At 37.8% G+C, this 15464-nt stretch overlaps 1 protein-coding gene across 9 annotated transcripts in view; it reads right to left on the bottom strand.

Annotated features, from left to right (window-relative positions):
- Nucleotides 1-15464, bottom strand: part of SATB2 (SATB homeobox 2) — a 196416-nt gene that overhangs the window by 67259 nt on the left and 113693 nt on the right. For all 9 annotated transcript variants that reach the window (XM_070508306.1, XM_070508300.1, XM_070508301.1 and 6 more), the window contains one exon: nucleotides 4480-4952. In XM_070508306.1, coding sequence (XP_070364407.1) covers nucleotides 4480-4952 — 473 coding nt within the window. The remainder of the gene's footprint in view (nucleotides 1-4479; nucleotides 4953-15464) is intronic.

A 15464-nucleotide genomic window follows, 5' to 3' on the forward strand; every position in this document is an offset into this window, starting at 1 on the left:
AATGTTGTGCATGTGATTCTGTTTTACACACACATATACACACACACACAAATTGCTAGATTTGTTCTTGGTCCAATCAAGTACAAATACAGGAACACAAACTGTAACATGACAAAATATGTCAAGTGCTTTTTATTGAATTTGATAATAAGTGAATAATAGAGATCATGAACTATTTTTGGAATATATTCAATGGACTGAGAATATGCTACATATCAGGAAAGCAACTGAGTATAAGACTGATATTGGCCTTAGGTGTCTGTGAGAAATGAATGGTTCTAGGGCCGGTCCGGTGGCTCAGCGGTTAAGTTCCCATGCTCCCCTTTGGTGGCCCAGGGTTCTCTAGTTCAGATCCCAGGCATGGACCTATGCACCGCTTGTCAAGCCATGCTGTGGTAGGCATCCCACATACGAAATAGAGGAAGATGGGCACAGATGTTAGCTCAGGGCCAATCTTCTTCTGCAAAAAGAGAAGGATTGGCAGCGGATGTTAGCCCAGGGCTAATCTTCCTCAAAAAAAGAGAATGGTTCTAATTCTATTTGCTTTGAGGAAAAAAAAAAAGTTGAGATTGTTTTCTATCCAAAGATTAACATGCATTTATGTTATTATCCATAAAGTTAATTTATATTTGTTTATTATAGCTGGCAAATTATTATATAACCCATAAACGTCTGATTCCACTCAAAAAAGCCTCAACATTTGGAAAATCCATGGTTGGTTTCATGGGGCATAGTACACCACATTTTCCATTTAACAATGCTGCTGGTGAAACCCAGCTGTCCAGCCTTGCTGTTAGTGACTACAGTATATACAGCAAAAACAATCTGCCTGCTGACCTCCGGCTTAAGTTCAAACTATGTCATTCTGTCAATACCATCTACCTTGATTAGGCTGGGCTTTATACACAACAGGTTATGATCCCAGAGGGATGAAAAGCTTTCCCAAATTAAAAGCAGAATTTTAAAAGGAAATACTCATACATTCCTATGCAGTTTCCATTTGATATCCTCAAGGCTGGCCCACGAACTCAAGCTCATGTTGATTGAAAGTGAATGTTTCTTTCTGGGTGTAGCCATCTTACAAATTTAATGGCAGGAGGAAAATAATAAAACGTGTTCCATGCTTCAATTAGACGTTTTATAACTTGGCACTTGAAAGATGGCAATGCCAAAGAAAAGTCATTAATCCATAAAAATAGACAAAAGAATTGTGCAGGAGAAGACAGACCTCCAGGAGTCTAGAGCCTTGGCAGAGCGTTCCCTCACACCAACACGGTCTGTCTTTTGTCTAGCCTCATTGTGAGTCTTCTCTCATGTGTCACGCTATTTGGATAAAATATATTCTGTATTTGATTCTAAAATCCAAAGTAATACAACCATGCTTTCAATTTTATTCTTAGCCAATGGAGCTATATATATAACCAGGCAATAAAATGTTGGCTAGCCATGAAATGCCTATTCATGCACATGAATGATAGATGAAAGAACACACACACACAGCACGGCAAAATACAGACTAAAAGATGCATCCTTCCACTTTGCATTTTCCAATAGTATGGAATGGACTTGCTCAAAAGGACCAGAGCGTTTCATAACCCCAGTCCAGATAAAGTGGGCACACAAATACTGCCTGAGTACTTTGAGTCACATGAGAAAAGCAGTGGAGTGATGTCTAGAACACGTGCAGACCTCTGTGAACCTCCAAACTCATTTTCAAATGATGTAAACAGACTCTGTCAATAATAGAATGTATAAATTAGCTAAGAGTCAAGGGAGCAAGAGACTTCACCCCTCTTGGTCTCCTGCCATACCTAATCTGTCAGCACCAAACCTCAAACAATCCCACTGTGTTTCTTCCCTGCTCCCACTCCTGCAGTTCCAGCGCTGCTGAAGCCTGTTCCCAAACCACAGTGGTTGGTTCCATCACTAGCTTAACTTCAGCTGAGGCCCCAACTACCTCACAAATCCTTCTATCGTGAATTGACTTGCTATCACATTCAAACAGTCAACCCATTTCTGGCCTCCCTTTCAACACCAAATTTTGGAAAGAGTAATGTGCAGCGCCTGCTTCTATATTCTCACCAGTTAATCACTCCTTAACTCCTAAATTCTGGCTCCTGTGTTCACCACTCTAATGAAATTATACTCTAAGTTTGCCAAAGATCTCTCCCAACCAATTGCCAAATTTCACGGTATGGTTTCGAGCGTCTCCCTCCCAGACGTCTTCGCTTTCTACACATGGACAAGTCTCAAGTCTGCCCCTGTCCTCCACGGCCTTACTACTATCTCCTTATTCTTCTATCTCCACGTGCCCCCATCTCCCTGAAATTTCTTCTGTCTCTTTTCCTGGTGGGAGCAGTGGTGACGGTTTCTCCCCATCATCCCCCAAATCTTTAAATCTCAGGCTCTGTGAATAAACTTCTAATTTCTTTCTCTAGCCTTGACAACTCTTCTTAGCACCAAACTCCTGTTTCCAATGAGTGCTGCACATCTTCACTTAAGAAATCTGCCAGCACTTCAAAGTCAAGACAGCCCAATCCAGAATAATCACTAAACCTGACTCCAACCATTTCTTTCAGCATCCTCCGTGAGTCTCTGAATAATCGCAGCTTTATGCTCAGTCACAGGCATTATCTTTACTCCCTTCCTCCCTGCCCATTCAGCTGGTTGCACCTTCCATCAACTTTACTTCCACGATGCTTCTTGACTCTGTACCCTCTACTCCACTGCCACCAGCCTACTTCAGAATTACTACACATTTCAGCTGGACATTTACGGCAGCCTTCTAAATGATATTCCTATCTTCTTTCTATCATGAGGGGGGAAAAAATATTCCTAAGATCCAATTCTGATTATTGGGTCAAAGCATATTCCCACATGAAACCTTCAGTGGTTTCCAGCGCCTATTAAATAAAGTTTAAAGTTCTTAGAGTGTCCCTAAGACTTTTTTGATCTTTTTCTCTCCCTAAGTTTCATTATCTAGCTTTACTGTCAACTACCAGCTATTCCTGCATTTTTCTAACTCAACACTTGTCTCATGAATTCTTTTAGCCAAAAATACCCTTCTTCTCCATCTTTGCCTGTTAAATTTTATTTATCCAGCAACCTAATAGTCAAGTCAGTTGTTTACATATGTGCTGGCCCACGATCGTTTTCATCTTTGCACCCGCACAGAGCTTAGCTTCCTGACTTGCACATAGTAGGGTGGCTGAACTTAAACTCACTGTCTTCCTAAATACTCACCATATTCATTCTACTGTAAGTATTCCTTAGCCCCGACTCCTCAGGAACAGCCACTACAACAATTGCTTACACTCTCCTACACTATTCATCTTACTTCACACCTTTAGTTATCTAGGTACATTTTTTTCACTACTAGGTTGTTAGCTTGTTGAGATTAGCACTTTTACTTTTTTGTTACTCATATACAGGCTAGATTAATGGTTCCCAAAGTATGGCCCCCAGACTAGCAGCATCAGCATCACCCAGGACCTTGTTAGAAGTACCAATTTCTGGGCACCACGTCAGACCTACTGAATCAGAACTTCTGGAATGAAGCTCAGCCATCTGTGTTTTAACAGTGTTCCAGATGATTCTGATGCAGCTAAAGTTTAAGAACCACTGGTGGAAAAGAATGTCTTACTTATAAGCAGCCCTCAATAAAATAAGACATACATAAATAATTTATTCTTTTATCTTTAATATTATATTGGCATATAATTCCCCTACAAAAATAAAGATACAGCCATGCATTGCTTAACAATGGGGATACATTCTAAGAAATGTGTCACTAGGAGATTCTGTCGTTGTGCTAGCATCAGAGTGTATATACACAAACCTAGATTGTATAGCCTACTACACAACTAGGCTACAGGTACTAATCCTAAGGGACCACCACTGTATGCGTGGTTTGCTGTTGACCATAACGTCGTTGACCATACGTCTTTACGCGGCACAGGACTGTATAAGTAAACTATCTATTACCACTTTATCAATATCTTAAATATAATGTATATTTTCAAGAGCATATAAAAAATTATTGAAATTATGACATATAATGATACTCTTTTTATAAAGTTCAAAAACAAGGTAAATAATAGATTGGGCATGAATAAATAGTTTTAGAACTAATTTTTAAAAAACAAGGCAATGATAACCACAAAATTCAAGATCAAAGTTACATCTAGGGTAAGGCAGATCGAGAAGATGAGAGAGGAGAGGAGCACATGGACAGAGCCAAGTCACTGGTTACATTTTGGGTCTTGAGTTGGGTGGTGGGTTTTCAATTAATTAATTATGGTCAAGCATGGATCAATGGTGATAGTATTTCATGAACTAAGGATTATTAAGTAATCTAATTCTATGTGCTCTGAGATCCATAAAAATTTCTTAAGAGATAAAAAGGATTTAATATGTGTCACAATCCTGTCCCTAGTATTATTCTTAACCACCAATTATCAGGCTTAACGCTAATTGTACCTGTGTGCGGTTGAATGCTACTCTTGCAAAGACAGCTTGGGATACGCTGGCCCTCTTCAGCTCGTCTCTGACTTGCTGGTAGATATCTGGAGAGACTTCCACAGAAGAGTTGGTTGGCTCCGGCTTAACTGCTCTGGGAATGGGCGGATGGTTCAGGAACTGCTGGTTGATGGCTTGAGGATGCTGGTGAGCCAGGAGCCGGCTAACAGCAATCTGTTGGTTTATCAGATGGGCCATAGCTATTTGCTGCCTGACAAGTTGTGGACTAAGCTGGGGAGAAAGAAGACCAGGGCTCATGATGGGCTGTAACGCGGGCACTTGGTTTCGGATTGGAGTACTGTGGTGGATTTGGCTGTGAGGAGACTGTTCGTTGGTTTTCCCCAGGGATGCCAGCTGGTTCATATTTGGTAAATGCATTGGACGCTGGCCCAGAACACAATAGTCTGAAAGGTTTTCTCGTTCCACTCTTTCCACTGTTAAGAGATAAAAATGATAATTCATTTTTATTGGTATAATTCGTTGCTAATATATGTAGTACTGAATTATCATGGTTTTTGTATATTAATGACATAGACATTTTTTCACACCTAGCTGGAAGCCTCAGTATAAAATGATCTTGTAAAATATTACAATAATAGATTCTTTCATAGGTGATATGAAAGCAAAAATTATTTGCCACTTCAGTCTTCTTAAATTCCTAAAAGTAGGCATTTTATTGAATAGCCAAGACAGAAACCACTAACCATTACAAACTCTAAATCCTCTGATATTCCCAATCTCTATCATCTCCCTCATCACCCTCTGCTATAAAAACACCAGCTGTTCTCATTTTCTGTAGTTTGTGGTTAATGGTGTAGTTCACGGTTATCAGGAAATGACAAGGACAACATCTCCTGCCAAATTAACTGCTACCTGCTAATGAAAACCTCACATAAATACTATTATACAACTATGGAAACATTCATAGAAAATGTCTACCACATAGTATATCCTTTTACCTACTCACTTGCTTTCTTCTTTATAAGAACATTTCTTTAAGAAATGGATATTTTAATGATCGTAATATACACCAGGATAAGAAAAAAGCTCACAAAATCAGTAACATTTGCCTTGACCTCCCATTAAATAAGATGCTCTCCCTCTCCAGGTTATCTACTTTATTACATTCCATTGCATTCTAGCAAAGATTGAAGGAATAACCCTGAAAGGGAGAGGAAAAAGAAAGTGAATATCCTATATGTTCAAACATGAGGCAGATTTTTTTCTTCCCCCAAGAATATTTCTCAGGAAAGAAGGAGTCACTTCATAGTCAAATCTTCACCTAAATCTTTGTATTACTTTACTGTATAAAACAAAGGCTTGTTTGGAGAAAACACATTAGGCTGAAACAACTTCCATCATTACTGGTTTTAAATACTTATAGAGATAATCTAAAAAAATCTGTTTTTTAAAACAAAAGTTCCAAACAAATTTAGTAATTATTTCTTACAATTGTAAATGTTCGATATGATTATGCAAAACCTTATTAAGATAACTTTAAAGAGCACTACTTTGGGAGGTTACGTGCTGGAGATCAAAAGAACTCATCCATAGGACAAATTTTAAAATAATTGCTCCCCATTATGGAAATAGTGTTTGTAGTTTTGCATATACTTTACATTGACAGAACCATATTTGAATCAAAAAAGTACTGTCTCATTTGTGTATTTTTGTTTTTGTTGCCCTTGCCTGAGGAGACGTATCCAAAAAAGTATTGCTAAGACCGATGTCCAAGACGTTACTACCTATGGTTCTCTTCTAGGTGTTTTATAGTTTCAGGTCTTATATTTAAGTCTTTAATCCATTTTGAGTTGATTTTTGTATATGGTCTGAGAAAGTGCTCCAATTTCATTGTTTTGCATGAACTTGTCCAGTTTTCCCAATACCACTTATTAAAGAGACTGCTCTTTTTCCATTGTGTATTTTTGCCTCCTTTTTCATAGATTAATTGACCATATATGTGTGGGTTTATTTCTGGGCTTCCTATTCTGTCCCACTGATCTATGCATCTGTTTTTGTGCCCATACCATACTGTTTTAACTACTATAGCTTTGCAGTATAGTTGAAATCAGGCTTTTGCACAGAAAAAAAACAAAATCCACTAAAAAAAAAAGGCAACCTACTTAAAGGGAAAATATATTTGCAAATAATACATCTGATAAGGGGTTAATATCCAAAATATATACAGAACTCATACAACTCAATATCAAAAAAACGAACAACCCAATTTAAAATGGGCAGAGGACCTGAACAGACTTCTTTCCAAAGAAGACAAAGAGATGGCCAGGAGACACATGAAAAGATGCTCAGCATCACTAATCATCAGGGAAATGCAAATCAAAACCACAATGAAGTACCATCTCACACCTGTCAGAATGGCTATTATCAAAAAGATAACAAATAACAAGTGTTGGTGTTGGTGAGGATGTGGAGAAAAGGCAACTCTCATGCACTGTTGGTGGGAATGTAAATTGGTGCAAACACTATGGAAAACAGTATAGGGGTTCCTCAAAAACAGAACTATCATATGATCCAGCAATTCCACTTCTGGGTATTTATCTGAAGAAAACTAAAACAGTAATTTGAAAAGACACATGCATCCCTATGTTTATTGCAGTATTATATACAACAGCCAAGATATGAAGTCAACCTAAAGTGTCCACTGGTAGATGAATGGATAAAGAAGATGCGGTAGATATACACAATGAAATATTACTCAGCCATAAAAAAGAATGAACTCCTGCCATTTGCAACAGGAATGAATCTAAAGCACATTATGCTAAGTGAAATAAGTAAAGACAAAGAAAGAAGATTATCATATGATTTCACTTATAAGTGGAATGTAAAAAATCAAAACAAACAATCAAACAAAACAAAAGAGAAACAGACTGATAGATACAGAGAACTAATTGGTAGTCTCCAGAGGGGAGATGCTGGGGGAAAGACGAAATAGGTGAAGGGGATTAAGAAGTACAAACTTCCAGCCATAAAATCAATAAGTCATGGGGATGTAACATAAAGCATAGGGAATACAGTCAACAATACTGTACGAACTTTGAATGTGACAGACGGCTACTAGTCTTATCAGGGTGATCATTTTGTAATGTATATAAACATCAAATCATTGTGATGTGTAAATGAAACTAATACAATATTGTATGGCAACTATACTTCAATAAGAAAAAAAAGTACCGAGTCTCAAAAAAATTTAGGAGACATGATGTGTGCTGGAAAACTGGGTGAAATGACTCAAAACAGAGGATTTAGTAATGACAAAGATACCAGTGCCAAATCACACGTGAAGAATTTGAACAAAATCAATCAGTGAACTGTAAGGGTGGGGAAAAGTCATATTTCTAAATTAATAATTTGTGAAATTTTAAAATACATACATGGAAGTAAATATATTAAAAATCTAAGCAGATATTTGACCATTTTATCTATATGTCTAAAGGTTTTATACATGTAAAACTTATCATTGGGAAAATAGGTAAACACCTATTTCTTGGGATCACCTTAAGTTCAGACATATACAGTACTTTTTCCTGCTTTTTAAAAAGCTGAATGATTGCTTAACTTTCCTATGAACCCCCAAATAAGTCAAAAGTTTACCTCAAATTTCTTTAAGGGGTTCAATTTCTAGCTTAATCCTTTCAATGTAATTCATTTAGTGTGTATTCACCTTTCCTTCATAAGGTTCAAGGTGAACAAATTTAATCTCATCTTCTAAATGCAAACATTTTTCAGTCATTGTATTAGTTAAACTTTAAGGTACACAATCTTGAAATCAAACCAAGCAAATGGTTAAGAGCCTTCAAATAAGGTAATCTAACAGTTTCCACAGAACAGGAATTACTATTATAATTTCCTTATTGCAAGAAGAAGTAAAATGACCATGGACTGTTTCCAGAGTCAAGCCATGTTTTATAGGCAGAAATATTTGGTCTCAGGTGGACACTTGGTTCACTTTTGTTTCTTTATTCGCTTTTTAATTCAGCCAAAATAAAGACAAACTCAAAGATTAAATTACGTTTTCAGGTACTCAAGAAGCAAAAGTTTTATCTATTTTTTTCTACTTTAAAAAACATAGAATCATCCTCTTACAGCATGCATTCTTTGGCCATAAAGCTAATTTTCCAAAATTTCAGTATTTTCATTTTTTAGTGATTTAATTACATTTGAGTGATTTACTTTCTTGAGATATATCTAAATCATGTCATTAATAAAAAATACACTCCATTCACAGATCTAGTTGTAATCATGCACACAATTAAGCACAAATGTCAGAGCTCCGTGAAACCTATATGAGATGGTAGAGTAAGAATCCGAATAATGCCAGCCAATATTCCTTTACGATTATACATAAGAATTCTCCCTTTTCTTATGAGTTCCTAGATCCTTATAAATTCATAGCGTTAAGAACAGTGACTGTGGAGGTACACTTAGAGACACGTGGTGACACCAGGAAGCTCCAACTCCTTAGTAAACCCCAGTGAAGGCACTGCAGGTACAAATGCCCACACATCCAGGCAGAGAAGCTGCCGCAGAGGTGCTGGGGGTGAGGGAAAGCCTGCCCAGTCCTAAGGAAGCAACTAGTTTTTGTGTTTCTCGTACTATATTTCTTCACATTTTTTTTTCAAGAAAATGAAAAATCTGGATTATTACATGATAGCTCATAAGTTTTAAGTGTTGGCAACTAATTCCATTTTCAAAACACAATAAACACCAAACAAAACATTTCTGCAAAACAGATCCTGCCCATGGGCTGCCAATCTCAAAATTTTGCCTATGAGACTACAGACACTCCTTATGTTGTTAAAGAAAAAAAAATATTCAACAACACTTGTTAAAGGAAGTAAGGCAGACCTTATCCAGGACCTTCACAATAGGTATAAGGGCCATTGCAATGGGGTTTTATAGTGGGGGAGAGAGACGGGGCTCAACTCTGAATACAGCACAGGCAAGTGGGAATTTATAGCCAAGGAGCAGGGCGGACACTGGGTGGAAAATTACTAAGAGGAAACATCAGGAGCTAGGGGGATTCTGGCTAAACCGACCTAACAGGATTCTTTGCTGAAGACAGACCAGGGCACTCAGACATCACCTGGGGGAGGTGGAAGATGAGGAACCCGATCAGATATCGAGGGTGATCAGATATTGAGACTGGGGGTCTGGTTAAACTGACTTAGCAGGGTTCTTGCTAAAACTGGATTTTACAAGTAAGTGAATAGATGGGCCTAGGAGAAGGTTCAGGAGCCTGACTTAAGTTTGGTCAAGCAAAAAATCTTTGTTAATGTTTTTCAGTCCCTGACATCTCTACCAGTAAAAGCCAAGTTATCTACTCCCAAGAATGAAGGAAGAAAAAAAAAATCCTCATCCTGACTTTAAGAATGCTTAAAAATCAAATGCTTGGGGCCAGCCACATGGCTGAGTGGTTCAGTTCCCGCACTCTGCTTCAGCGGCCCGGGATTTCACCGGTTCGGATCCTGGGCGTGGACACTACACCGCTCATCAGGCCACGCTGAGGCAGTGTCCCACACAACACAACCAGAGGCACTCACAACTAGAATATACAACTATGTACTGGGGGGCTTTGGGGAGAAGAAGAAAAAGGAAAAGGAAAAAGGAAGATTGGCAACAGATGTTAGCTCAGGTGCCAACCTTTAAAAAAGAAAAAATCAAATGCTCATCAACAGGCTGCACCTCCACTGACCAAGGCAGGGTATGGTTTCAGTAATGGTTTGAATGGATTTCACCAAATTTGAAAAACTTTTTCATTTTTTCTCCTGCCAGTCTTATAATAATAACATCAGAATGCATCACAATGTACCAGCCTCCGTGAAAAAAACGGCAAGGAATGGAAAACCATTATCTAACCAGCTTCTGAGCTTCTGGGATTCCATTTAACTCCAAAGTAGGAGAGGCCTTTGCAGGCCTGTGTTAGAATTCCAGAGGCCCCTGAAGCCTCCCCAAGTTCAGAGAGCTGATGTTCTAACCAAGAGCACCCCAGGACCATTAGCTATTCAATGCCCATGACCGGTGGCTGTGGTGGGCTCTTCACAGATGGGAAGGCTACATTCCTTCCCAGGGATTTATCTGGATTACAATGAAAAGATACTTGGTTCAAAAATCTCATTTTATCTCAAGCAATTTTACCACATTCAGAAAGTCAAGTATTTATTTTAATAATCGCAAATTCTTGAGATACATATATTAGGTGGTTGCAAGAACATTTTCAATACCCAAATATATATATATAAATCTTGTCTTATATTCCTATCTGGTGCCTAGTTTTTGTATTGTCATTTCTTTACTGCAATTTGGGTAAATAGCTTTTCAACTGTTGGGAAAGACGTACAGTATACTTGTTGCAAGGAGAGATTTCTAAGCCAGACTGCTGGCGTTTCAATCTCAGCTCTGTCACGTGGTAGATGTGTGACCTTGGGTAGGTTACTTCCCTTCCCGGTGCCTTAGTTTCCTCATATATTTAATGTGGGCCAATAATTACGCGCTCCATGAAGGATTATTGCACAGATTAAATGAGTTATTATATGTCAACAGTCCCTGGCACTGTGCAGTATTTACCATTGCTATCATATTCACCTTGTCTGTGTGCGTGTGTGCACGGGTACAGATAGAGATGGCTGGACATACACGGTACACTTCAGGTCTGTGTTTATGTCAGAAATACTCAAAGTATGGTCCTTGGACCATCAATATCCATATCACCTGGAAGACTGTTAGAAAGACAAATTTCTCCAAATCAGAATCTCTTAAGAGTTCCTATGTACACTAAAATTCCAATGAGTCTTAGGTACACTAACGTTTTAGAATTGTCTATATCATCTTGCTTTTATTTATTGTCTTTTGAGATTACACCAGGTATTTATAGCTGCGGGGTGATTCTTTATGCTGAAGTTTATCACTGTTCTATACTGTCTTTGCTTTATGTTGATGTCTTTTGAGAATGTTCCAGACACTTAGAACTGTTCTATTCTGTTTTTTTCTCTCTTATGCCTAACAACATTAAGGATTCAATCTTCCTATGAATGTATATTATAATGTATATTATAAATGTACCTAAGCATTTTTTAAAATTTTCTCTACGATACATCTTTAGTTTTTGTTGATGAACATGTTATATCGAAGAAGCATTGATTGGACCTGGTATTAGAAAGCTGTACAGTCATGTGCCGCATAACAACGTTTCAGTCAACGATGGATCACATATATAATGGTGGTGCCATAAGATTAGTACCATAGAGCACAGGTGTGTAGTAGGAGACCCCACCTAGGTTTGTGTAAGTGCACGCTATGATGTTTGCATGATGACAAAATCACCTAATGACGCATTTCTCAGAATTTGTCCTCTTTGTTAAGTTGACCCATGACTGCATTCAAATTGACGTTCTGCCTCTTATTAGCTGTGGGGCTTCCTTGAGCAAGTTGGAGACTCCCTGGACCTCAGTCTTGCCATAGGGAAAATATTATTATCTCAGAATTCTAACAGTAAAATTTAGATGTTCAGTATCTATGCGAAGATCTTTGTGAAAGTGCTACTGTAAATTTCAGAAAATATCTATATAATTATGATTAACAGATTAGGCTCCCATTTCAAAATTTCTTATTAGGACATTCAGATCAATGTCTGCTATTTCCCAAAGGTCATCTAAGGAATGACACTCTTTTCTTTTGGTTCAATTAACTATGCCACGTTATATCATATCACTTTTTAAAATAAATCTGTGTAGTTTAAAAGAATTCATTATCAATATAGAATTGCATGCCTCCTGGTCTATGCAGGAATATGCTGTTATTCAGTTTTTCCAAATAAGGCTTACTAGTTCATATTCTGACCTTCAAATTAGAAGGCAGAAGAATATTTGGGAAATAAAATGACATAATCTCATAACTCTTGCAATTAAATTCACAAGAATGCTACACAAATTCAGTTTTAAGTTTCAAAAATTATTATGAATAAAAAGTGAAAAAAATCCTTAACGAATAAAATATGCTTTCTTTAAGTGTATACTTTACTTTTACATCAACCAAAAGAAGGAAAGTATCCTACAGTATTTTAAAAAAGGAGATGTTTAATAGCTTGCTTCTTTTTTCCAGGGAATGAGGAGGCATGTCCTAACTTAAAACAACAAACACCAATAATTTTTCCTCTTCATTTTAGTGCTTCCCTCAGTTAGATTTCATTACTGTTATTATGGCTATTTGCTATAGACGATATGGAAAGTAAACTCAGTAAAATTTCAGTGCTCAAAATATACTCCTGTGACTAAGTGCCCCAAAGTATACTTTCTGAGGAAGATTTATGAGCAAAAGGAGAAGCGTCTGATTGGCACAGATACCTGGCAATCAGAGCAAGATGGCACAGGAGAGGCAGAAAGAACACATGGGATTTTTACGGTCTGAGTTCTGACTAACTGGGTGATCTTGGGATTGCCTACAAACTGGTTTTAAGGCAACCTTCCAGGTTACTTACCCAATAGCATCTTAAAGAGTATTGCTGCTAGGATTTTCAAAAGGATTTCCTTTCTCAGAATACTTGCTTCTGCTTTTTGACTCTTTGGCAAGAATTTAAGACTTTCCTACGGCATCCCTCATTAGGAAACTCCCCATTGGAGCAATAACAGTAGTTGACGTGTTCACAATAACAGTAGTTTACATGTGCAGCGGCAACAGCAGTAGTTCTAGTCTTGCTCTTGCGAGTTTATCTATCAATACCACTTGAAAAGATTGATCATTTTTCCAGAACTCTAAATCTAGTGTTTCAATGCAAACCTTAACACAGTTGCTTTTGTGAAATAACCCCTGGGGTTTGTCCATAGTTATAATGAGTGGAAAGCAAAGCAATGGGTAAAAGGCTTTGCCCTGAGAAATTTCTGGAATTTCTGGCCTATGGATTTTTCCTTAAACCTTTAAAATGCTTATGCAATGTAAACAGATTAGCATGAATGAGTGCTAATGGATTCCTTAATAAGATAACACTCTAGTATTCCCCAGAACCTCTCCTGGAAACCTTGGATAGAAGAATATAAGCCAAATAAAAAGAGAAAGAAAAGGATGGCAGAATTTCTCTGTGAGTCCGTCAGCCTCAGAAAGTTCTCTGGAAGTGGTCCTAGAAAGGTAACACATAGGCCTGCCTTTGGCACTCTCAGCAGAAAAACCGTCAATCAAATAGACAATTTCTAATACGTACCCGAATCTTTGAGATACAGAAAAGATATGCTCGAGCATCTCATTGCCCTGGCTTTCCAAATCTCCCCCAACAACTTCCTTGCTTCCCTACCCCTAGCTAGCCCCAAAAGCCTGGAGCCCAATTTTAAACACAATGACCCTGTTTAATATCAGAGAAGGCAGATAACTAGTTCAAGGTCAAACTGATGTCCAAATGTAGATAAATATTTAGGAATATTCAAAACGATTAGGGCTGCTGGCTCTAACCTCACATGCATAATAAACAAACCACATAGCTGGTAAAAACCAGGATTTTTCCTCTTTCTCTGCATAGATCAAAGTCAAGTTCTCAGGGCCTGAATGTTTCACAAGTACTTTCTAATGGATTCCCTTTAGAGAAAAACATCTTTATTATAAGTACAGAAATTTTCATGTCTGTATTGGTAATATACCTCTTTTAAAACGTGTTGGCATCACAGGTAACATCAACCCGACTAGTGATATAGTAGCTGGGGCAGTGGACTACACCCTGTACACATCACTGTCATTTAATTCCCACAACAATTGTATGAATAGATATTATTATGCCCACTTTACTGAAGAAGAAGCTGAAGCTCAGAAAAATAATGTCACAAACCTATTAAAGGAAGAATCAGAATTCAAACCTATATCTTCAGGATCTTACAGCCTTTGTTCCACTGCTTATGCTACACTGCCCAATCCGGGGCAGGTAGTTACTACTAATTTTAGGGTTTGAGTCAGGACTAATCAACCTTCCTACAGAGAAGTCCTGCTTTCTATTTGGGGGTGTGTGCACGCACGCATGAGGCATGTCCATGCAGGGGCAACGTGATGGAGAGATGAGTTATCTGAATGGCGAGGGCTCAAGCTGATGCCTCCACTACATGCCCTGCAAAGCTTCCTGAGGTGACAGACCGAAAAAGCTGGTCAGCTCTAAAAATTGATGAAATCATGGATTCTTCAACAATTGGATTAGCTAATCAGTAAAACAGGATTATTTACATTTGTTTGTTTACGTCTTTAAATTACTTTGAATATTTATTAATCAACTATTATGTGCCAGGAAGGATGCCAGGCCCTAGAGATACAGTACTGAATAATATTGGCTTCAAAAAACTCCACCTACAGATTTGCTTCAGACTATTTAACTGTTTGGTACACATAGATGGGCCTGAACATCTGCCTATGCTTTAAAATGCATTTCTATTTGATGATAAAACATACATCCTTTTAATTCCTATTTTGCCATTTGCTAGCAATTCACTCTGGGTATCTGTAAAACAACCTCACACTCATTATATTTATTTTAATGAATCCCCCCATTCTTGTATTTTTCTTGTGTCCGAAAAAGCTTTGTCCCAAAATGAACGTCATTAGCATGGATTCCCACCTGACTGATGAAAGACGTGAATCACACAAGTGAGAGCTTTTGCAAGTACTTTTTATAAACTCTGTAAATATGAAGAGTTTCTTTGAAACAGGCAACCAACAAGAAATAAGTGGGGTATGCACATTCACATAACATGGTAATAACCTGACAATCTTGGGCAATCACAACAAATTCATATATGATTGACTATATATGATTGAACATATATGATTGTGATATACAACAATTTTGACCTACAAAAACAGCAGTTTCATATGGTTCAACCTGGTAATTATTTTGACTCCTCCCTCTGATCTGGGCTATTCATTAACACTATACATTAACATTAAAAACCTTACTGTCGACC

Source organism: Equus asinus, chromosome 4, assembly GCF_041296235.1.
Source record: "Equus asinus isolate D_3611 breed Donkey chromosome 4, EquAss-T2T_v2, whole genome shotgun sequence".
NCBI classification, from domain to species: Eukaryota; Metazoa; Chordata; class Mammalia; order Perissodactyla; family Equidae; genus Equus; species Equus asinus.